At 38.9% G+C, this 25,287-nt stretch overlaps 1 protein-coding gene across 3 annotated transcripts in view; it reads right to left on the reverse strand.

Moving 5' to 3' along the window:
* fhod3b (formin homology 2 domain containing 3b) overlaps positions 1-25,287 on the reverse strand; it is a 110,112-nt gene that overhangs the window by 4,237 nt on the left and 80,588 nt on the right. The window contains exons 8-25 of one of the 3 annotated variants that reach the window (XM_050047917.1): positions 25,011-25,105; positions 24,108-24,251; positions 23,767-24,014; positions 20,652-20,714; positions 20,062-20,172; positions 19,784-19,918; positions 19,607-19,657; positions 18,749-18,939; positions 16,719-17,270; positions 15,712-16,631; positions 15,106-15,264; positions 13,734-13,916; positions 11,387-11,506; positions 10,358-10,519; positions 9,871-10,061; positions 9,467-9,659; positions 7,613-7,636; positions 6,847-7,030 (exon numbers count right to left, since the gene is read on the reverse strand). In XM_050047917.1, the coding sequence (XP_049903874.1) occupies positions 6,847-7,030; positions 7,613-7,636; positions 9,467-9,659; positions 9,871-10,061; positions 10,358-10,519; positions 11,387-11,506; positions 13,734-13,916; positions 15,106-15,264; positions 15,712-16,631; positions 16,719-17,270; positions 18,749-18,939; positions 19,607-19,657; positions 19,784-19,918; positions 20,062-20,172; positions 20,652-20,714; positions 23,767-24,014; positions 24,108-24,251; positions 25,011-25,105 (3,726 nt within the window). The remainder of the gene's footprint in view (positions 1-6,846; positions 7,031-7,612; positions 7,637-9,466; positions 9,660-9,870; positions 10,062-10,357; positions 10,520-11,386; positions 11,507-13,733; positions 13,917-15,105; positions 15,265-15,711; positions 16,632-16,718; positions 17,271-18,748; positions 18,940-19,606; positions 19,658-19,783; positions 19,919-20,061; positions 20,173-20,651; positions 20,715-23,766; positions 24,015-24,107; positions 24,252-25,010; positions 25,106-25,287) is intronic. The other 2 variants (XM_050047919.1, XM_050047918.1) reach the window with 2 other exon arrangements.

Consider the following 25,287-nt stretch of genomic DNA (forward strand, 5'->3'; position numbering starts at 1 on the left):
TATACTATGACTTTTTTCAACATACTATACTATGACTTTTTTTCGACATACTATACTATGACTTTTTTAACATACTATACTTTGACGTTTTTTGAACATACTATACTGAGACTTTTACATACTATACTATGACTTTTTTCGACATACTATACTATGACTTTTTTGAACATACGATACTATGACGTTTTTTTGAACATACTATACTATGACTTTTTTCGACATACTATATTATGACTTTTTTTGAACATACTATACTATGACGTTTTTTGAACATACTATACTGAGACTTTTACATGCTATACTATGACTTTTTTTAACATACTATAATTTGACTTTTTTCCAACATATGAGATTATCACTTTTTTAACATACTATACTGTGACTTTTTTCGACATACTACACTATGACTTTTTTAACATACTATACTGACTTTTTTTCGACATACTATACTATGACTTTTTTAACATACTATACTTTGACGTTTTTTGAACATACTATACTGAGACTTTTACATACAGTATGATGACTTTTTCAACATACTATACTATGACTTTTTTCAACATACTATACTATGACTTTTTTTCAACATACTATACTATGACTTTTTTCGACATACTATATTATGACTTTTTTGAACATACTATACTATGACGTTTTTTGAACATACTATACTGAGACTTTTACATACAGTACGATGACTTTTTCAACATACTATACTATGACTTTTTTTAACATACTATGCTTTGACTTTTTTGACATACTATACTATGACTTTTTTTTTAACACACTATACTATGACTTTTCAACATACGAGATTATCACTTTTCTTTAACAAACTATACTATGACTTTTTTTGAACATACTATACTGACTTTTTTTCAACATACTATACTATGACTTTTTGTCGACAAACCATACTATGACTTTTTTTTTAACATGCTATACTATGACCTTTTTTGAACATACTATACTGAGACTTTTACATACTATACTATGACTTTTTTCGACATACTATACTATGACTTTTTTGAACATACGATACTATGACGTTTTTTTGAACATACTATACTATGACTTTTTTCGACATACTATATTATGACTTTTTTTGAACATACTATACTATGACGTTTTTTGAACATACTATACTGAGACTTTTACATGCTATACTATGACTTTTTTTAACATACTATAATTTGACTTTTTTCCAACATATGAGATTATCACTTTTTTAACATACTATACTGTGACTTTTTTCGACATACTACACTATGACTTTTTTAACATACTATACTGACTTTTTTTCGACATACTATACTATGACTTTTTTAACATACTATACTTTGACGTTTTTTGAACATACTATACTGAGACTTTTACATACAGGACGATGACTTTTTCAACATACTATACTATGACTTTTTTCAACATACTATACTATGACTTTTTTTCAACATACTATACTATGACTTTTTTCGACATACTATATTATGACTTTTTTGAACATACTATACTATGACTTTTTTTCAACATACTATACTATGACTTTTTTTGAACATACTATACTATGACGTTTTTCAACATATTATGACTTTTCAACATACAAGATTATCACTTTTTTTTTTAACAAACTATACTATGACTTTTTTCGACATACTATACTATGACTTTTTTTCAACATACTATACTATGACTTTTTTTCAACATACTATACTATGACTTCCAAATCTACATCTCCACAAAATCCATCACCCCAGCCACCCGCTCTACCCTCACCAACTGTCTGACTGAACTCCAATCATGGCTGCAAGCCAACTTCCTCAAACTCAACTGTGACAAATCTGAAATAATACTCATCGGCCCAAAATCCTTCTCTACAACAACACAAAACTTCACCCTCAGCATTGACAACACCACCCTCTCTCCCTCCCCATTCATCCGCAACCTTGGTATCATCTTCGACAATAACCTCTCATTTGAACATCACATTAGCCGCCTCGCCTAAACTGCCTTCTTTCACCTTAGAAACATTGCCTGTCTCCGTCCATTGCTCTCCTTCTCTGCCGCTGAAACTCTCATCCATGCTTTCATCACCTCAAGACTGGACTACTGCAACAGCATCAGCATCCTCTACGGCTCATCATCCTCAACAAACTTCAGTACATCCAAAACTCTGCCGCCCGCCTCCTCACCCACACCAGCTCGTGTGAACATATAACCCCTGTCCTGCAAAACCTTCACTGGCTCCCTGTCCCGTACAGAATCAATTTCAAGATCCTCCTCCTCACCCACAAAGCCCTCCACAGCCAGGCCCCCTCCTATCTCACGGACATGCTCCACCACCACACTCCCTCCCGCAACCTTCGATCATCCGACAAAAGCCTCCTCTCACCCCCCCACAGGACCAAGCACCGAACCTGGGGCGACAGAGCCTTCTCCATAGCCACCCCCTCCCTCTGGAACACCCTCCCTATACACATCCGTGACTGTCCAAATCCATCCACCTTCAAATCACTCCTCAAAACCCACCTTTTCAAATCCGCTTTTAACCTTTAACATTACCTTTTCGTTCTCGGTTCCTCATGTGCCCTCCTTTTCTTTGTTTTGCACTATGCTTTTGCACCTTGTTGTTTTATACTGTCCTTGTCTTCTGTTTACGTCCTTGCACTTACATGTATGTACTTCTTTTCTTTGGTCTTAAATGTAAAGCGTCTTTGAGAGCTGTAAAAGCACTGTATAAATAAAATGTATTATTTTTGTCGACAAACCATACTATGACTTTTTTTTAACATACCATACTATGACCTTTTTTGAGCATACTATACTGAGACTTTTACATACTATACTATGACTTTTTTCGACATACTATACTATGACTTTTTACTATGACTTTTTTCGACATACTATACTATGACTTTTTTTGAACATACTATACTATGACTTTTTTCAACATACTATACTATGACTTTTTTTTGAACATACTATACTATGATGTTTTTCAACATACTATATATGACTTTTTTTCAACATACTATACTGACTTTTTTCAACATACTATACTATGACTTTTTTTTGAACATACTATACTATGATGTTTTTCAACATACTATACTATGACTTTTTTTCAACATACTATACTGACTTTTTTCCAACATACTATACTATGACTTTTTTTCAACATACTATACTATGACTTTTTTAAACATACTATACTATGACGTTTTTCAACATACTATACTATGACTTTTTTTAACATACTATACTATGACTTTTTTTGAACATACTATACTGAGACTTTACATGCTATACTATGGCTTTTTTTTAACATACTATGCTTTGACTTTTTTTTAACATACTATACTATGACTTTTTTAAACATACTATGATATGACTTTTTTCGACATACTATACTATGACTTTTTTTGAACATACTATACTGACTTTTTTCAATATACTATACTATGACTTTTTGTCGATATACTATACTATGACTTTTTTTTAACATACTATACTATGACTTTTTTTTGACATACTATACTATAACTTTTTTTTAACATACTATACTTTGGCGTTTTTTGAACATACTATACTGGGCCTTTTACATACAATACTATGACTTTTTTTGAATATACTATACTGAGACTTTTACATGCTATAGTATGACTTTTTTTTAACATACTATGCTTTGACTTTTTTTTTTAACATACTATACTATGACTTTTTTCGACATACGAGACTATCACTTTTTTTTAACATACTATACTATGACTTTTTTCGACATACTATACTATGACTTTTTTTTAACATACTATACTATGACGTTTTTTGAACATACTATACTATGACATTTTTGAACATACTATACTGAGACTTTTACATACAGTACAACAACATACTACACTATGACTCTTTTTGAACATGCTATACTGTGACTATACTATGACTTTTTCAACATACTATGACTTTTTTACATTCTGTACTATGACTTTTTTTTAACATACTATACTATGACTTTTTTCAACATACTACACAATGACTTTTTTCAGCATGATATACTATGACTTTTTTTAAAATATTATACTATGACTTCTTCTACATGCTATTCTATGACTTTTTTTAACATACTACACCATGACTTTTTTCGACATACTATACTTAACATTTTATACTATGACTTTTTTAACATAGTACAAAAAAGTCATAGTATAGTATGCTGAAAAAAGTCACAGAATAGTATGTCGAAAAAAAATCATAGTATAGTATATTAAAAACAATCATAGTATAGTATGTTAAAAAAGTCATAGTATAGTATCTTGAAAAAAGTCATAGTATAGTATGTTGAAAAAAAGTCATAGTATAGTATGTCAAAAAAGTCATAGTATAGTATGCTAAAAAAAAGTTACGGTATAGTATGTCGAAAAAAGGTCATAGTATAGTATGTTAAAAAAGGTCATAGTATAGTATGTCAAAAAAAAGGTCATAGTATAGTATATTGGAAAAAAAGTCATAGTACAGTATGTTAAAAAAGTCATAGTATAGTATGTCGGAAAAAAGGTTATAGTATAGTATGTTGGAAAAAAGTCATAGTACAGTATGTTAAAAAAAAAGTCATAGTATAGTATGTTGGAAAAAAGTCATAGTACAGTATGTTAAAAAAAAGTCATAGTATAGTGTGCTAAAAAAAGTCATAGTATAGCATGTTAAAAAAGTCAGTATAGTATGTCGAAAAAAAGTCATAGTATAGCATGTTGAAAAATGTCATAGTATAGCATGTGAAAAAATGCATAGTATATTATGTTGAAAAATGTCAAAGTATAGCATGTTGAAAAAAGTCATAGTATAGTATGTCATTAAAAGTTCTATAAAATGCCATATTATACTATGTATATCTACTTTATACCATAAAGAAGTTGCAACAAATGTCAACAGTATTTCATAAAAGACATACTATAATATGACCTTTTTTTTTTCAACATATTATACCATGACATGTTTTCAACATACTATACTATGACTATACTATGACTTTTTTTTACATGCTATACTATGAACTTTTTTAACACAGTATACTATAACATTTTTTCAACATACTACACTATGACATTTTTTCAACATGCTATACTATGACTTATACTATACTATGACTTTTTTTTAACATACTATACTATGACCTTTTTAATATACTATACTATGACTTTTTTTCGACATACTATACTATGACCTTCTTTTTAACATACAATACTATGACTTTTTTTCGACATACTATACTATGACTTTTTTCGACATACTATACTATGACTTTTTTAACATACTATACTGAGACTTGTACATACAGTACGATGACTTTTTTCAACATACTATACTGTGACTTCTTCAACATACTATACTATGACTTTTTTTCAACATACTATACTATGACTTTTTTCACCATACCATACTATGACTTTTTTTCGACATACTTTAGCATGACTTTTGTCAACATACTATAGTATGACTTTTATTTTTGACATACTATACTATGACTTTGGCAACATACTATAGTATGACCTTTTATTCAACATACTACACTAAAACATTTTTTCAACATGCTATACTATGACTTTTTGTAACATACTATACTATTACTTTTTTAACATGCTATACTATGACTTTTTTTCAACATACTATACTATGACCTTTTTTTTCAACATTTACTATGGCTTTTTTATTCAACATGCTACATTGACCTTTTTTAACATACTGTGCTATGGCTTTTTTAACATACTACACGGATTTTTTTCAACATGCTTAACCATTTTTTTTTACTTTTTATCAGCATACTAAACTATGACTTTTTTTTTTAACATACTTTATGTTAACATTTTTTCAACATAATATAATATGACTGTTTTGACATACTACATTATGACTTTTTTTTTTTACAAGCTAATGTAGTGTAACTTTCTTTATAATATACTATCCTATCACATTTTAATAAAATTTTTTAGGAAACAGTATACTGTGAGACTATGACTTTTTGTTATTCAACATCTAATACTGTGACATGTATGTCATTTTTATGACATACTATAGCCTGACATTTTTGTATATACCATACCATACTTTAACTGTTTCTTTTAACAAAATACTATCCCATGACTTCTTTTATTATTTTATACTCCCTTTTTTTTTTTTTTTCCCCCAACATACCAAGGACCCATAATAAAATGTAATGACCACTCACAATGTACAACACGAACAGAACTGCATGATATATTTTAGTCCAAATGTCAAGTCTTGTATTGAAACATAACAGCAACTTTCCAATCTCTAATAGTTATGTTTGATATGTTACATGAAAGGTTAATTGCAGAAAAGTATTGTAACAATGAATTTCATGGTACACAACAAATTTTCATTTCTTTTCCAGAGCTTTTTATGATTTTTACTAAATCCATGACTTTTCCAAGCCTGGAAAATGAGATTGTAAAAGTTTATGAGTAGTCCAGGTTTTCCATAACCCTAGGAACCCTGATTTTATAACATACTGTTGACAAAATGTAAATGAAATCCGTCTTGTACTTGTTGAGATCATTTAGTCTAGCCCAAAATGGTGGACAGCCTGACAGACAGACATTGACATCCCTCAAACCTCAAACCAAACTAGCATGGCTAAAAATACCAGACCTAGTGAAAGATTAGCTTAAAGGTTTCAGGTAGGATTACCTCAGTAAAACGGAAATGCTCATGCTGTGCTGCGGGAGCAGTTAAGGCCACAGAGGGATGCAAAATCTCAGAGCACTGGATGGATGGTGGTGTTATAAAAGCTATGTATGAGCTGTAACAATGTAACATGTTTATGAGACTTACCTCTGGTGCTGCCGGCTCTGGTGCGTGTACGGAGGCCTGGTACTGTAGAAGTTGCACTCTCTCCACTTTGCAAGCTACTCTTAAGTACAGCCTTCATGTTCTCATGTTCAGCTGCGTCTTCAGCATACTGGATACCCTGAGGCTGGCTCTCCTGTGCATCTGATGGGCCACCAAATTTACCACTCTGGGGGGGGGGGGGGGCGCACAGGATTACAATAGTGGGCATTATATTAGTAAGGAGTGCTGAAGCTCAGCTCCATGCTGTAGCGCTTTTAGTATGTGGAAAGCACCACAAGAAAAAGCTTTAAATATTAAAGTTATCATACAGGTTAATCTTTACCAGTAACACAGCTCTTTTCAGCCCTAAATGAGAATAATTAGTCATTTTACAGACTTGAAGGTTTTACATACACATTTAACGTGCTTTTTATTCTGTGACACGACAAAAAAATCCCCTTGACTGTTTCTTGTAACAATCTGAGGTGGATTCATTTCGACAAGGAAGTAGCTGCAACAGCTCCTAGTGAGGTTCACTCAACACTCCAGCTGACATCATGCAAACACCTCATTTTCTCTCCTTGTCATCACCTTCAAGCTTCCTCATTCTTGTAAGGTCACACGCACACAGAACCTGTCAGTTTATCGATGACCTGTCCTTGTAAATACACCCATTATTGTTCAAAGTTATGACAGCACAGTCTGGTTAAATGTTAGGCACAAAAGAAAGGATACATGCACTTGTTTACACACAGAGTCACCCTCCTACCTCACTATCATCGTCATCCTCACTCTACAGAGATAAAGGAATTGGAAGGAAAAAAATGCCAAAAGGTGTGTTGTAAATAGTGAAAACTTTCTGTGTACAGGGTGACAATTTTCCAGGAAAGACTCTTCAGCTTAATAAACATACACTGCTGAGATATCTTAGTTTTACTCATCATAAAGAAGCACAAAGTCTTTGATTTGTGCTATAAACATTACAGGAGTATTTCAACATTTTGCTTTTTTGCAGAGACTTAGATGAGAGGATTGGTCCCATTCTCATGTCTGTACAGTAAATATGAGGCAGCCAGTTAGCTTAGCTTAAGATTCAGACTGGGAACAGGGAGATACAGCTAGCCTTGCTCTGTCCAAAAAATGCTTAAAGCCATCTCTGAACAGGGATCAACAATAAGGACTGCAACGGGCAAGTAAAATGCCATGTCATGCTAGTAAATCTCGCAACTCACTTGCCTGATCAAGAAAGTGGTAAAACAGAATTAAACACATATTGTTTTCCAGAGCTGATGATGGAAGTACTTAAGGAGTGAGACATTTTGCATCCTTCTCATCTCTGTTGAGAGCTGCATAAGCACTTGCGAGAAAATGGCAGCGGGTAAAGACAAAGTTTATGATCTGAAGCCCAAGCGAGCATTTCAGTTATCCTGGAAACAGGATTTTAGTTGAGTTGTATTACAGAATGTGGGAAAAACTGAATGATGTACTGCGCAGTTTGACGCAAGCTGGACAAAACTAGGTTGTTTCCGAAAAGTGATGCTTGAATGCCATAACGAGAGCCAACAGCATCTCCCTTGTCTGGTAGCTAGGGATGCTGACAACCACTACTCAAAGCCTTGCCGGTGCTACGACACATGATGATTAACTTTAGTCTTTGTTGTTGTTTGATAATTGCTAATAAGTTCAACAATTTGTAAAGGGGCAAGTAAAAACTGACTTTGAGCAAGTACATTTCTGACCCACTTGTCCCACCACGCAGTGAAAAAGAGACATTCACTAATTATCGCATTACAGTCAAATTTTTTTAACCTTCAGACAGAGCAAGGCCACCTTGGCTAATCTTACTGTCAGCTGGTTACAGTGGCAGTTTAAAAACAGATAAACAAGTTGATTCAATCTTCTCTGCTAATTTGCAGTAAGAAAATAAATAATGTTGATGACGATTCTCAGTCATCCAGGTCACAGTAATCTTAAGTGCTATATCGTAGGCAACCTTAAGAAAGTGAATAATGTCAAACCATTCCTTTAAATATAAAAACTGCTGCAAGATTCCCCCATACCATGAAAAACATTGCAGATACATGCAAGCTATGGAACAGGAGAGCATATTTGACTGAACATCTCTGTAAGAGTGTGGTTAAGGTGTGGGCCTTGTTATTTCTTCCTCAGGGACGTCCAAAGGTTTGAATTTTCACACAGTGATTGAATTAGGGTCCCTTTGAAGAGAGAGGGGCCCCTGCCAAGGCTCGCTGTGGAGTCCGCTCTGAGCAGCCGTCTCCTCAGGGTTTAAGGGATTTTAATCACGCAGGGAGGTGTTTGCTCTGGCCTTTCTTAGCCTGCTGCAGCTACAGAATGAGATACACTAAAAACAACTCACTGATTGTTGTTACAGTAACCTATACATGTGAATACCAAGAAACTATGCTGATGTCATTACAAATGTACGCCTCGTCTGTCAGAAATGGCCATGTTTGGCGCTTTAACCAGATTAAGGTTATAACCACTGTCTAGGGATTGCTCATATTGTCTCATAGAACTGAGAAAGTACAAACTAAACAAAGTCGAGGGTCATGAAATAGAGAAAGTGTATGTGCGACCCTTGCTCGTGGTGAGGAGCACTTACATCTGTTATCATTTTTCCCCTGGTCTTGTTCCTCTCTCGGTGGTTGGCCCTCTTCTGTTTCTGCTGTAGCACACGCTCTCTTGTTGTGCGATACTCCAGGGCAAATTCACTCAGGATCTTGCTAAAGCGATGAATGCTGACCTCACGTACCGCATATACCGGATGGCCCAGGAACAGCAGAAAGGCATGAAACCTGCAGATGTGTGGAGAAACATCACAGAGATTCCTTGGTGGAAACAGAGTTTAAACATGCTTCAAAAGGTCATCGTTAATCAACATTAAAAATGATTTTAATTTTCATTCTAACAGTAATTAATACTTGAGACATTATACACACTTTTGGCAAAATGCAAGAAACATATTTAATCCAATCCAGCATGGAGTCATTTGATGACTGAGCGTACCTGTTGATTATTCTTCGATGTACAATCTTCAGAATAATGATTCTCTCTGCGCAGTCTTTGAGGAAGTCTGACATTTTTTGTTTCAAAGCAGGTTTCATCTCATGCTTTGCAATGACCTTGAGGTGATCCCAGGATGCTTTGCACCTTCGCTCCATCTGGGCCAGATTGTCGTGAAGCTGGTCAAAGTCCACCTGACAACAATATCACAGACAGAACTCATCACTGACTGTTCAAGATTCTTTTTAATGGATATGAAAATTGGATTTACGGCTACTACGGTGGAACCTGCTCATCATCTTTTAGTGATTTCATTCATTTCATTTCATGTTTATTTGATAGGGATAGATACATATGCATAGAGAATTGCACAGCAATTAACCAGTGCAATTCGACCTGGACAGACATGGTTACTTTAAGCAGTTTCCACTTTGGTAACAAACTGATACTAAGGACAAATAGTTTAATGAGTTTTGAAAAAGTAAACAACCTTGGTCAAGCGGGTGATGGCTCCTATCTCAGAGTAGAGGTCAGTGCTGTCTGGAAACTTCTCCACCACGATGGAGCAGGCATGGTGCAGCAGGGACTGCTTATGAACTGTGTCCTTCACCTCTGGGACTTTCTCCAAGTAATTCAGCTCAAAGCCTTTTGCCTAGAGATGCATGCATACACAGTAACAGTCAGAATGTGGGACGGAAACAACTGTCTGAAATTAAACATCAAGAGACCCTAGTCGAAGACCAAATTGCACTGAATTTCCTTTTTGGCACAGTTAGAAAAAGGGGCTCAATGGAGTGCGCTGAGTAGATATGCAGATTCACTAGACTGGTGATTATCAGAAACCACAATCTACTTCAGACCGGACCGATTGTTTTGCTCACCACAGCAGAGCTAAAAAGAGCCTGGACATATCATGAAAGATATAATCCCAACAGGATCTCCCTTGTTCTGCTGCCAGTTTTAAATGGCTTACTGCAAAATATAAATGCTGCCATTATTTACGGGAACTACTTGTTTTGATGTTGATGACTTATGTTTCCCTTTTGTATTTTTGACTCCCATATCCCAGAGGTACACTTAAACATACACATTCACACAGATGCACACGAAGGCACGCGCAGGGCCACAGAAACCCCCATCCAAAAAAAAATAAAAAAATAAAAGCGAGACACAAATTCCGGCACAAGCAGCCAGACAAACATAAACTGTCAGAAAACACACAATCACACAACCTCCCTCCCTTTTTAATCCCAGACAAACAGAGGCAGGTTCAGCAGAGGCCTTGACGAGCGTTTTTACTGTAGAAGGACAGTGTCTGGTGCAGACAGTCAGGCAGCACATTCTTCTACACATAGAGAGTCCACTGTTATCCTTGCCAAATAAATATGTTGGCGGGGGAGTTCGGGAGGAGGAGGAGGAGCGTGGGAGGAAATGGAGGAAGTGAGTAAAAGACACAGAGGGAGAGAAAGTGAAAAAAAAGAGGAACCTCTGAACCACATATGTCTTGAGGGTTACTCACATTAGTGCCATTGAGGAAGTTGCCAATGGCCAGCAACGTGGTCAAGATGTAGCGCAGCGTCTTGTTTTTCTCTAACTGGTCCATCCCTTCCTTTAGGTCTTGCAGAGGCTCTGCCACTTCCTAAAAGAGCATGAAAGGGCAGTCAGAGAGCAAATTATCTATCCTTTCCTGTTTATGTTTCTATAAATTAATTCTTCTCCCCTGACAACAATGTGCTGCAAATTGTCAACACATATTAAGGCCAATTTTACACATCAAAGCCTGTTGACAAGTCTTGGGAATACTTCTGCATATGTGAAAAAAAGTTGTTTTGTTGCTCCAAAGGGAGCTGCATGATGTCTGATAACAGCCTCGGGTGATGTCACTTTAGGCAGCATTGGTTGGGGCTGACTTCAAGTTTGAAAAGGAAAAATATCTGAGGGTGTAGAGTCAGATGGAGCCTGTAGCCTGCTCCTAATCTCTGCTTGAGGCTAGCAGCTTGAGGCTACATTAGCTGCTACCAGCATAACACACCTGAATAAACTGTCTGCAATTGAGTTGCGTTGGGTAATGTAGGTAACGATTGTGCTGCATTGATTTTGATCCCTTTTAAAAAGAAAGTATCGATTGTGAATCTGACAATGTTGCAAGAACACAACTGAATCTGTGGAATAGTATCTTTAAAACTCTAAAATATCTCTATTTAAAAAAAAAAAAAACGTTCTCACTGTCTTTCCAAGAGTTAAAAAGATAGATAAATACCAAACTTGCATCTGTACGGGAAATATGAAGCTATAGCCAGCAGTCAGTTAGCTAAGATTGATATAAGGACTGGAAACAGTGAGACAGCTTGCCTGCAGCTGGCTATGACTTGCATCCCTTTCTCACCAAAATTAGAGCGTGTACACATCCCTTTTTTAAACACCAGAGAACCTGCTAAAAATGCCAGTGGACTTGAGCCGTGTACATGGCTCTGAAGCAGATGAGTATGCCTTTTTGTTTTATTTTTACTGGCTGGAAAACAGCTTAGTAAACAGCGGAAAGCTGCATGGAGGCCGCTGAAAATGTTACAGTGGTAACTTCTTTTTATATATCTGCTACATACTCAGTCTCTCTTTTAAATTCGGTGCAGACTGATGTGAAAAGATGTTTGAGTGCTGCTAAGACAGAGCAATAGGGGCTGAAATTAACATGTTCACCGGGGTGTTGTATTTCCATTACTGCCGACTGGAGCCTTGGCCAATAAAAAAACCCGGAACCTTTCCTATTACATACAAAACCAAGATATTAGTGGGTTTTGGTGGCTTTCTTTTGCAGTGGGAAAGGGGCTGTAGTCATTCAAAGAACCCCCACATAAAACCACAAATTGTCATTTTAGTGAAAGTCAGAGGTGTTGGTAAGCAGATTTTGTTATCTTATTATTACTAAGCTAAATGTTTCCCTCTTTTTCCAGTCTTTATGCTAAACCTAGCTAGGCAGGTGCTAGCATAGACTGTATAAAGATGGACAACATGTCAGCTCCCCAAAGGTGATGCCAAAACATCTTGATCGCCCCCTGGTGGCTGGCCGCAGTATAGGTCATAAAGCCCACCCTCTCCATGTTAGAAAAGTCACAGTACACATCAATTAGAATTTTCCCAAAGATGGTTTCTGTCATTTAAGGTAGGTTTTTTTTTTTTTTTTTAAAGATATTTTTTGGGCATTTTTAGCCTTTATTTGACAGGACAGACAAGTGTGAAGGGGGGGGAGAGAGAGAGGGAGTGACACGCAGCAAAAGGCCACAGGCTGGAGTCGAACCCGGGCCGCTGCAGCAACAGCCCTGTACATGGGGCACCTGCTCCACCACCAAGCCACCGACGCCCCCATTTAAGGTAGTTTTTATCACACTGCTCTATGTTCAAGTGTTCGTTTATCTGATAAGTTTGGTTTTTAATTACTTATTCAATGCTATAAAACAGGGATTTTACAACATGATTGACCACTGTATGAGCCAAATGGTGGGCTCACATTCAGTGGCGCTGCTCGCGACTGGTTGGACAGGTGTATAGACCTAGACGGGAAACTTGATACTGCTGAGATTTCTACTGCACAGAGTCTGGCTACAAATGAAGTCACTGAGGCAAAATGGCAGCGGCTCTATCCAGGATATTTTAGCTTTACTTATGTACAGTGGGGGGTAAGTAGAGACGTGTTGTCTATCTTCATATACCATCTATAGGTGCTAGCTGTTGCTTCATACTGACACACATGAGTGTAGTACCAATCTTCTTATCTCACTCTCGGCAAGAAAGCAAGTAAGTGTATCCCGAAACTCTGTATAGTGTAATCTATCTGCATGTGACTACATTAGACAGGAAATGTGTCTGACCTTCTCAATAAGCTCATAGTCCATCTTGAATGCCCACAGCTGCAGGCGAGCAGACAGCTCTGTGATGGAGGAGAGGGTGAGGAGGAACTGCTCAGCGCTGCCCAGGGGAATATCAGGGTTGACCAGCTGAGCCTCCTGGATCCTCTGCTTCTCCTCCTCTGTGGGGATCATTGTCAGGATTTTCTAGGGGAGGGAGGAGGACACGAAAGGAGGGGAAGGGAAAATAAGACGCTGAGAGGATAATTCATCAAGTCAACCTATCAAAAGTTTGTCAGCGCCTGAGTACATTTTTTCATAATATGTCAGGGAGTAAATCACAGGAGGAGAAAGGAAACAAATTGATTCTGACATTTCACTCTCTGTGTATTTAAGATGTTTCCAATTGTTCCCACAAACCTGTGTGACATCTGAACTTTCAACCTCGCTTTTGTTGTCTGGCTGAAAATATCTCCAGAGACAAAAGAGAGGAGAGGAGTACTCCATTTTGCTGAGAATGAACTCAAGGTGAAGCTCTGAAAACTACAGGTTATATAACACCAAAGGGATGTAACATTAATCATTATCTGTTATAGTATGGTCTTTTAAACAAGCTGAAAATATTCATGTAGAGCTAACCTTTAATCATTGCTGTGATTGATTACACAAGAACAGCCAAAAAGCCAGCCGTGCAGCCAGGAAATCAATGAATGATATGTCAACATTGTGGGCCATCCCATCGAGAGGAGTTAAATCTCCTGTTTGGGGAAATCCACCAGTGTGTTTTGGTGGGCTGTGTAAATATCATTCAAGAAAACCGTGTATATTTTGGACCCAGTGATCTTAAATGGGTTTTATTTGATGTATCAGACAGTACTTATAAAATGCAGTACCAATTTAGATACAAAGCGTTAAAGCTCCATTCATTACATTTACATTTAAATCCTAAGTCAATACTCGAAAGCTGTGCTTTTATTTATTTTTTTCCATGTCTATTAATTCTGTTTAAACCTGCTAACCCTTTACAGTTTTAGATGTAAATTAGGCTGCATTAATATTATTAGTATTATATTATTATTATTATTATTAGTATTGTATTATTTGTACAATTAGATTCCAGTGGCGACTGCATATGATGGTCTCTGACTGGTGTGATCCAAATATTTCCAAAAACTCCACAGTGTTATAAAGTCTAAAAGTCAGAATTTATTGAAAAAAGATAAATGTAATTGGTTTCCAAATTTTTATAAAACTTTTATCTCCGTATTTGTTGGTGTTTTAATGAGGCAGTCCAGCAGCAATCTTACTGCACCATGAATTACATTTATTTATTAAAGATGTATCCAAAGTTTCATTTTAAACCTCAATAGAAGCTTGAAGCTGCAGCCCTACTTACCTCAATGCCTTCCTTGTTCAGTGCGTACTCATCAAAGTTGAGGATAGCTGTCTTGATGGTGCGGGGAGGAGGCAAGACAGTCAAGCCAATGTTGATAGCGTTGCTGCGTTTTGAATCAAGGACGATGATTTCTTGTCGTTTGCCATCGACAGCTGCTTTCTATGAGAGATGCAAAGTCGTCATATTACATCATGTATCTTGAGAAGTGGAAGCAGTTGTTAATGGTTGAAAGATGCGCTACACAAAACATGTGTGAAAACACACCCGACCTATCAGCTGTTATCACAAAATAGAGATGTGACAGATAGCAGCTTGCATCCAATTCCCCATTGTTGGGTTGCTATAGATTTGGCCGAGATAGAAGGTGATAAACTGTGGAACTTAGACACACAAGATTTTTTCTTCTCACTAATATTGAGGAAGATTTCACCCCTTTTAAAGGCCACCCATGACAGTAGTGATCCTTTTTAATATGGTGCCTGATAGCAGGAAATCCTGAGCCATGTGAGGGAAACTGAGGCAAATCAGGGCTACAAAATAAATGAACCAAAAGTTTATATTAATACTGCATAGTTTTACTGTAACAACAGTACAACACTGAATTACCTTTGTGACAGGCAGCTCCTTGGATTTGGACTCAAACAGCTGCTCCAGCTTGGATGTGTCCAGTTTAATTGGCTCCAGTTTGCACCAGAGGGACTCTTTACAGAATTTATGGCTCTTACACTGCCAGTCCACGGGTCGCACTTCGTTCCAGAAGAGACGGATGGTCTTCTTCTTCTTTTGGAAGAGAGGCATCTCCCCTCGACTCAGCTGAGGGGAGGGTGGGGGGATAGGGGCCATGAATGGTGGGGGCGGCGGCATCATTTTGCCAAGGAGGGGGGGAGGAGGGGGGCACCCAAACAGCGGTGGAGGTGGTGGCAGGGCAACATTGCACAATGGAGGGGGAGGTGGTGGTATCAAGTCACCTGACCCCATCACAGTGTCCATATCTAAAATATCCATGTCATCCTCATCCTTCAGGTCGGTGAAGTCCATTTCTTTAATGCGCAGCTCCCTGGGTGTGGCCATCAGCTGATCCCAGATGTAGTCCGACTCTTTTTTAGGGGGTAAGACTGATGAGGCCGCAGTCGATGATTTGTCAGTCTGCTGCTGCTCTTTTGAGGCCTCGACTTCAGGAGGTGACGTTAGGCCTTTGACCAAATCTCCAAACTTCTCCGCCACTGCTCGGACGCTGCCCTGGTTGTCAAGATGTCCCACTTCCACTTTTTTCACATTTTCTTCTCTGGCCTGTCTGTGAGCCTCCAGTGTGGAGATCCTGCTGGCCAAGCTGGCCACAGAGGCGTCACTGACCTCTGCCTCCTTCTCACATTTACAGTTTTCTTTCTCAGTTTCGGCTACATTCTCTTCATCCTTGCTGGCTGTCGTCTGAGCGTAGAGCATGTCCAGCATGAAGCGCTTGCTGTTGAGTATTTTGTTGCACTGGTCGTTCACATCTGCGTCTTTAATGCACTGGGTCCACTGGCCTGTTGATACAGAAACAATTTTGATATTGAGAGAAATGTACTGAGTTGATAATCGATGTAAGTGAATAAAATTAGCATTGATCATACCTGCTTCAATGTCAGTGAGTTTCTCCTCACGCTCCTCCCTTTCCAGGGTGCTGCTCGTGGAGGAGATGCTGGATGCTGAGCAGTTGTCTTTTTCATTCACTTCCTCATTCTGTCTCTCCTTCTCACTCAGCAGTACACTGTCTTCTACATCCCTTTCCGTCGGCTGCTCCTTCTCAAACTCCTCCTGTAACTCGACATTCACCTCCACATCTGGCTCTCCTACCTCTGCTACATCTGCTACCTCCTCTTCTTCCACCTGTTCCTCTACTTCTACCTCATCTACACGCTGTGTCTGTTCCTCAAGCCTCTCCTGCTCTTGCCTCTCTTCTTTCTTCATGCCTGACTGTTCATCTGACGCCAGCTCTGCCACTACATTCTGGTCAGACTGAGTCTCAGCAACATTCTCCGTCTCTGCAGGCGACTCTGTCTCAGTCTGCTGCTTGTCTGGCTCTGAGGGAGGTTTGGGGGAAGGTTCTGATACTGTTAACTCTGGCGCTGGACTTTTGGTTCTGGTCTGTGGGTCAAGGTCTGGCTCTGAGATATGTTCTGTTCCTGGAAGAGAAATCAAAACAGCATGGAAAAAAAAAAAGTTACTTTAAGTACTTCAGTTATGGGCCTTTATATTATCTGATAGTCTTCAGAAACATTCTTTGTTTATAATTAAAACAGTTTTAAATTGCTTCCTGACATATCCTTAATTGCACTGAGAGGCTGTACATTTCCAGACTGTAGAAATAATTCACAAAGCAATCATCGAATTCTGTTGTCATAGCTCATGACCATAGAACATGACTGTATAACACAACATGAGTGGCTGAGAGCGAGTGCTTAATAACTTCCGAGAAAAAGGAATACTTCACCTTCCAAATGACTTTTTGTATATCAATTACTCACTGTGTGTTATGTGAATTTGTGAAGAAAACTTTGTTTTTCACACATTTTTTCACATTCCTAAACGATGAATCCAAAAACTGAGAAAATTCTGGATGAATTAGGTGAAGTCCTTGATGACTGTGTTTAACAACAGCAAAACTATATCCAAATATCCGTTAGCTAACTCTCACACAACTTGTGCGTTTAGTCTCATTTATCCAGTCAAATGCTCAGTACTTCCCAAACAGACACCCCTTTCCAGTGGGGAGTTGCTGTTCTGTCACTGTCTTGATTACTAGTTTGTGTCATTGTGTGTTTTGGTTGACTCCAAACTAACCTTTTAAAACACCAAAGACACACAATAACGCAAGCAAACTGATCCAAGCAGTGGTAGGTCAGCAGCTCCCATGTTCAGCGATGTAAAGTTACTGTTTTTGTCAATGGAGTCTGACACTGAGGAGAGCATATATAGGTTTCACTTTCCATTCAGTTCCCGTTGCAAAGATGTGTTTGGGAAGTTCTCAGCATACGGCCAGATAAATGAGACTTGGATTATACTGCACAAGTTATTAAAGAGTTTTTTAAACAAATGTTTCAGTATATATTTGCTGTTAAATTAATCAAACTTTTTTCTCAATTTTTGGATTCTTCGTTCACCAGAGCCATGCAAGAAAAACAAATTTTGCATCACAAATTCAATGTAACACAGGGTGAGTTATAGATACACAAGTGGTCATTAGGGGTGTGAAGTATTCCTTTAGGTAGTTACCAAATAAGTGTGTTGTAGAAAAATGAACTATTGTCATATTAAAACAAACAAGCCCTTTAGATTTTCAACCTCAAATCAGTGGCTATTTATTCAGCCTCTTTAGACACAACAATATAGACACAACTACAACATTTCTGATTAATTTCTGCATTTTGATATGTATTTCTAAATTCAAGTAGTCATTCTCAATCACTTCTTTCAGCAGAAGTGCAGCTAAATCAATTTCCATGCGATAATCCATGAGTGTTAATGCCAAGCCCAGTGTGTGACAGGTGCACTGACAGCCAGTACCGTCTCTGCCAGCTCTGCAAGCCAACATCACTGTTCATGCTCATAACACTCAGGATTATGGCTAATGGTGAATAAATGATTGGCAAACGCCAGTTACCCGATGTCTGGTGTGCAGTGGGGACCGTGTCCTCCTGTGACATAATGGACGAAGGTGTGGCACAGCGGGACACAGAGCGGCTGGCAGGGTTGGAACTCAAACACAAAGTGATCTCTGTTCGTCCTCTTGTCGGCGCCCTAGGGCGCTCGCGCTCGAACTCCTCTGCAGCAAGCCTCTCCACATTCTTGTACCTGCAATGACAAAATGTAGCTTTCAAATGTCTTTAAAGAAAACAAATCAATTCAAAAATACCAGCCCCTGAAATGATAACGTTTTAGGGACATAAAGGCTTCTTCCAACAGTCAGGTTTTAGTGAACAACAGCCATGATATCATTATTTATGCTGTGAACACATATGATATATTGGTCTTATTCCTGGGTAATTATGGAAAAATGGAGCTGTAATCCCATTACTCAGCGAGTCAAATGATGACAAATGACGTACTTCTTTTGTTAAGGTTGCCAAAGTGCTGTTTAACATTTTTGCCTGGTGTTTACTGAACTCAGTTCACACATGGTTAAAATTTTTAGGCTTCAGTTCATAGGGGTGAAAAAGGTGAGGGTAATAAGCTATAAATTATAGACCGCACACACTCACACACAGACACAGTCAGAGGGAGATAACTGGACCAAGTCCATGGCAAAATACAATTACACACTTGTCTTGTTAACTTTAGGACGTTTTAATGGTGAGCAGGCCTAAAGGGGCTCTGACACCTATAATTCAGCCTGACGCTTTACATCTGCTATCAATTTTAAAATAAAATCTCAAAGCATTTATAAACCTCCTTTGATGAATCTTCAAACTGCAGCATTATTGTGTGATCCATGTGAACCAGTGTACTAAAATAAACTCACCTTTCCTCTCTGGCTTGTCGTGCTTCTTCCCTCTTCTCAACAGAATCTCGACTGAGACAGAAAGACAAATGGCAATATATGTTTATTAGCTGCCTACAGCACAAAGTAAAGAAATATAATATTCTCTCCTACATGAAGTTATGTAATATTTTGTCTGATTCGTGAGGTAAGACTAACTTGAAGCGGTTCCTCTCTTCTCTTTCGATTCTCTGCAGGCGCTCCTCTCTCTCCAGGCGTCTCCTCTCTCTCTCCTGAGCCAGCGACTCCTGATGCTGTCTGTACGATGAAGTTAGCAAGCCCCCTAGAGCAGGTCTACACGTCAAAGAGAAAGAGCGACTGTAATAACTTTATCAAAACTGAGTGATTGGTGTGCATTTTGGTTGAGGCACGTGAGTTCCAATCCACTATAGAGACCAAACGTTCTACATTAGCTGTGGAAAAGTTGAGATGCCAACCTGTCAACTGGTTTGGATTCTGGTGTCATAGATGCTGTACTAGTGAAGCGATGGATGGGTGATGTAGGAGCCTGGTGCCTGCCAGGGTATGGAGAGCCATTGGCACTGATTCTGTTAAAAGAAAGGGAAAATAAATGCTTTGTTCTCTCCTTTGACATTTTTTCCACTGAAATACAGAGAAAAAGGGTAGACAACACTTCAAGTACCTGTGATGTGAATTCCAGTGTCATACTGCTGGATAGTTTACACTGAGATATGACTGTGTTGAGTGCTCTTAAGCACGCCTCACTAAGGCTTCATAAATGTATCTTTTCAACAGACCTCTATTCTTAGAGGCCCTGTAATTGTTGTGTTGATCGAAAAATTGTGCTATTTGTCCGAGAACAGTTGCACAACAAATCGTTGCAAATAAAAATACTTAACAAAGATGACAGAATTAAGCATGCAAGTGTTCAACTATGAACCTTCCAGGCAGACTGCATTATGTGCACATCTCCCTGATACTATTAATGCACATAACAAAAACCTCCATTATAAATCTTTACCCTGCACACTCTTGTTACGTTTGACCTGCTGACACCTGGCCTTACCTTTCAGCCCAGCAAGGCTTTCTAGCTGTGTAAGGTGTAGGAGAGTTGTTTATATCTGTCAGACTGAAGATGGAAGTGAGAAAAAAAGAGAGTAAGAGTCAGGTCACACACTCCAAAGATCAAAAAATTAAATGTTAGTCACACATACAAGAAGGTGAGACAGCAGTTGAAGGTAGGAGGGCTGCAAGACCACACAACAACAGAGCCGACAGGGGCAACGTATATCTATGTCTGTCTTACCGATTCAATGTGCTATACTTTAAATCGCAATAAATGAAACTATTTTAGAGGCTTTCACTGGATCACTTCTTATTGTCCTCTGTCCTGAGAGCGGGGTACCATTTACACTAAGATGGCATAAAGGATACGCGCTAAGGAACTGCTATGCCAGTCCAGACTGAGTGGTCTATTCTATTTTTATTGCTCTCTGCAGAAACATGAAACACTAAAAGACAGTGACTGTGACTCAGGCTAATACTTTGAATTCTTTAATGCTTTGAATTAATTTATTGACTTGTCTTGGATTAACTGTGGTGCAGAGCCACAATGGAAGACAGATGAGTAGTAAATGTCTGCAAAAATAACGCTTTCCAGCAGCTGAGAAAAGGAAGCAATTATGACTTTCCTTTTCTGGTACAGCATGTCTTTGGAGATGACAGATGCAACATAATTCACATCTGATGGAAAATAAAGGCGACTATGATCAAGGAAACATTTTGAAGGATGAAGAAGGTAGAGAGGAACTAAACTGCAGCATGTCCGATATAAAAAACCTGGTGGGACGCAATTTAAGAATTACTGTATCTGCTTTTATTCTTATGCTGTTGCAGGTCTCTTTGCTGAGTATACAGTGAGCTACAGAGAGACACAGACAACAGTGATGGGGATGACGGCATGTTTCCACGTTGTGAGGAGTGAGGTAGATGAACTATAGCTCCTGCCCTTTACCTGCCTTTCTCTGTCCTTCTTACTCTCGTCGGCCCTGACAGACACGTTCTGGTTCAAGTAAAGGGACGAAGGGAAAGGTCGAGGGGTGAGGGGGAGGGAAGGGGGGGTGTGAGGTTGGGATAGACCGACACTGAGATTGTGCAGAGCCTGGCACTCTACTCAACACGAGCAACACGAAAGACACAGTCAGGTGTTTGGGGAGGAACACACCAAGGACTAAAGGTCCTCTTTTTAGGGGCGACGGACACAGGAGAAGCTGTCCTGGTCTTGGCGCTGAGATATTCTCCCTGCCCTGGCTGGTCACTGGCTTTAGGGAGGATGTTGGCCATACAGTTTAAGTTCAAACACATGTTAGGAGTGTCTGCTACAGCCGGAGCCACACTAGGATGACAAAATACAAGAGAGGAGGAGTCCAAAAGGGATGAAGAAAATACTTTCAAATGGAAGAAAAGCTAGGGAGATACTGTATGAGGGAAACAGGGAATCAGGCTTGGGAAACCAGTTGTCCTAAAATACCTGCGAGCGCCCTGTCTAGAGGACTCAGCGACCGGATGACTTTCATCATCTGCCTCGTCCTCGTCCTCCTCATCCTCCTCCTCCTCCTCCTCCTCTCCCTCCTCCTCCTCCTCTTCCTCCTCCTCCTCTCCTTCTTCCTCCTCTTCTTCCTCTTCCTCTTCTCTGTGGTCAGAGGAGGGATTGAGGGTTGAAAGGAGGGAAGGGGAGGATGTAGGCAGGCGAGAAGGAAGAGAAATTGGACAGAGACAATATGAAAACACAGAGCCGAGGAAAGCACATACAAATGACAAACACTTAAAAACATGCTTGTCAAAAAGCATTAGAAGGAACAGAAGACGAGAGACATTGAAAGATGTACGAGAAGGTTAATAGGTTTTGACAACAGTCAAAGACAACATCTTAAAATGTTAGAAATGGATATGCACAGGCAACACTTACAACTATGTTAAAGTGCAATCTCTATGGCAGCATTAATACAAACAACTGTTAATTCAAAATATCTCCCAGTGATTTTAATTAAGGAGAAAACACTCTAATACTAAGTGCTGAGGATGTAGAAGATATCTTGTGTTTTTGAACTGATAGTCTGGGATATATCGTCACACACAAGTCTGTGGCCACTTTGTTATTTGGATCCCTCTTGGTTGTCTGGATTTCATTAACAATATGGAAAATGGTGATCTTCAAAGGCGGCTTGGATTTCCTGTGCTGGACTGGAAGAAGCTAGTCTGGTATCATATGACCTGCTGGATTGAATTTAAGCATACCTGAGACCTGAGTGCTACCGGGAATATTACTGCATATGCTACTTAAAAAAAGTAGGTGATTTAATTATGTGGAGCTGGGAAAGACAGCATTCAGTGGTGATTTAAAAGACAAAAAGCAATAATTCCCAGTTTAAAAATGTAAGTCTAGTTTTTGTCTTCTGATGTATGACCTAAAACAAACAGTACAATAAAGGGTTAACGGGACTTCCATAAAAATGAACTGTCTGACTAAGTATTTCTGGTGCTTTTATAGGGCACAGTCCAAGCTACTGTACAATTAAACAAGATTGCAATTTGCTTCTTTCCTGAATCACCAGTTGTGGTTTCTCTGAGTTTGTGTTGTCACAAAGGTCTGTTGTATATAAAACAGATGGCATTGTGGAGTTTGACTTAAATGCACTCTCACTGAAGGAAGCACGACTTGAGACAGAGAGCAGATAGCTCATATCATGTGTTTACAGAAGCTTCCTATTTCCATCTGTGGCAGCAGAATGTCTTTGACAGTAGGGAAATTAATTCAAATGTCACTTTGCCTCAGTGGTCTCCTCTTTGCCGTTCTTTAAATTACTATATAATTAAATTCTCTACTTTGGCTCTGGACGTATCTCTCCAAGGCCGAAATATAATACAACACTTGCAGTCAAGCTGTTTCCTGTGAAACAGAGTAATACCCCATGGACCAGGAATAATTTGTGATTCCTTTTTAGTTGCAGCTATCTCTCAGGGTTTAAAATATACAAGATCAAAACAAACCCTCCTGGCTGAACCTTTTAAAACCAGGATCAGGCCAAGTTCAAACTAAAATGGAAGCAAATATAAAATTTATTTTCATCTCTTAAATCTCTTCCACTTTTCCATTCCTGTCTGTCCTCCCCCGGCCTCACCTTTCACTGATGTCTTCAACACGTTGGCCACCAAATGGCAGGAAGCTGCTTGCGTGAGTATGAGGGCTGCTGGGTGATGCCGGGGCAGAAGCGTGGCCTCTGCTGTTCTGGAGCGAGTGTCTCCGACTGCGTCTCCTCTCCAGGCCTCGCCTCTCATTGGTGCCACCAACGCTGGCCCGCCGGCGTTCCTTGCGGACGCTGGGAGGCAACTGGGTTTCGTCGTCTCCGTCCTCATGGCGGAGAGTCATCTGGATCAAATGCATCACAGAGAAACTCAGTAAATAGACAGCAACATTAAGGCTGATTGTTATGTCATAATGTGGCAGCGCAGGCTTCCTGACCTCATAGATGTTGAACTGTTCGACGAGGTCGAGGTCGGTGCCTTTCCTGCTGAGGTGTCTCTGGGCCACGGCTTCGACGCCCTGCTCCTCCAGACAGTCCACCATGTCGTAGTATGAGTCCTGGTCTGGGAGGCCTGCCAGAGTCTGAAATACAAACGCATCCAGCGAAAAAGCATGATAAGAGTTCTAACCATGTCTCTGCAATACTGTAGATTAACTGTGAAAGAAAAAATAAATTGGAACAATAAAGACGGATCACCTGAGAGACAGAGGGGGAGTAAAATTACTTCTCAAGCTGTTTTGTTTAAACCTTATATTGAAATTTAACCTGTAGCCAGATATGCTATCTAAATAAACGTCAATCAGAAGAATTTAATGCACTTATATTGTCTGTGTTTTGACTCCAGTGTTGTAAGAACTCTATGCTCTATGAAAATCAGGGTTTCATTATATAAATAATTCTGTACAATCCATTTTTGTTTTTAATAAGGGTAATTTTTTTAGACTCGTGTTGCTGCTACTGAGAACTACTGCAGTGACCCCTTCACTTACTAAGGGAAAGCAAAAGGAGTTATAATGAGTCAGAACACAGTGCAGCCCTTTGGGTCACTGACAGGCTTTACATTTTCATCCAGGTGACACTTAAATACAATCACAACATACAGATTGAATTTGCACCTGATTGAATCGAGCTGACAAAGTGGCCGGTCAGATCAGATCACATTTGGGAAACAATGCAGATAAGAAACCCGGATGTAGATTACATTTTACTACAATGCTTAAAAGGGGTTTGAAAGATAGAGACATAGAAAGAAGGAAATACAGAGAGGAGCAGACCATGTTACGGGCTAAGTAATGCAGTATGCTGCTAGGTGCAGGCCTTGGCAGTGTTCTTTCACTGACCTTATTTATGAGTGTCATTGCATACACCAGCAGCTCTGTATCCACTCCATCCTTCTCATCCAGGATCTCCATGACATTCGACCACAGTTTTGTGCCTGCAGGAGCAAAAGGCATGCGACACATAGGATAAAGGACAGAGCCGCCTGTATTTTTTTGAAACAAAGACAATAAAAAGGTTTAACTAATCCATCTGCTCATCTTAAAGCATAAAAAAACAGTGTAACAATGTAGCTCCACCAGGATGTAGGAATCAAAACAAAAATTTGTTTTGTCATCT

This window comes from Epinephelus moara, chromosome 6 (assembly GCF_006386435.1).
Source record: "Epinephelus moara isolate mb chromosome 6, YSFRI_EMoa_1.0, whole genome shotgun sequence".
NCBI lineage: Eukaryota > Metazoa > Chordata > Actinopteri > Perciformes > Serranidae > Epinephelus > Epinephelus moara.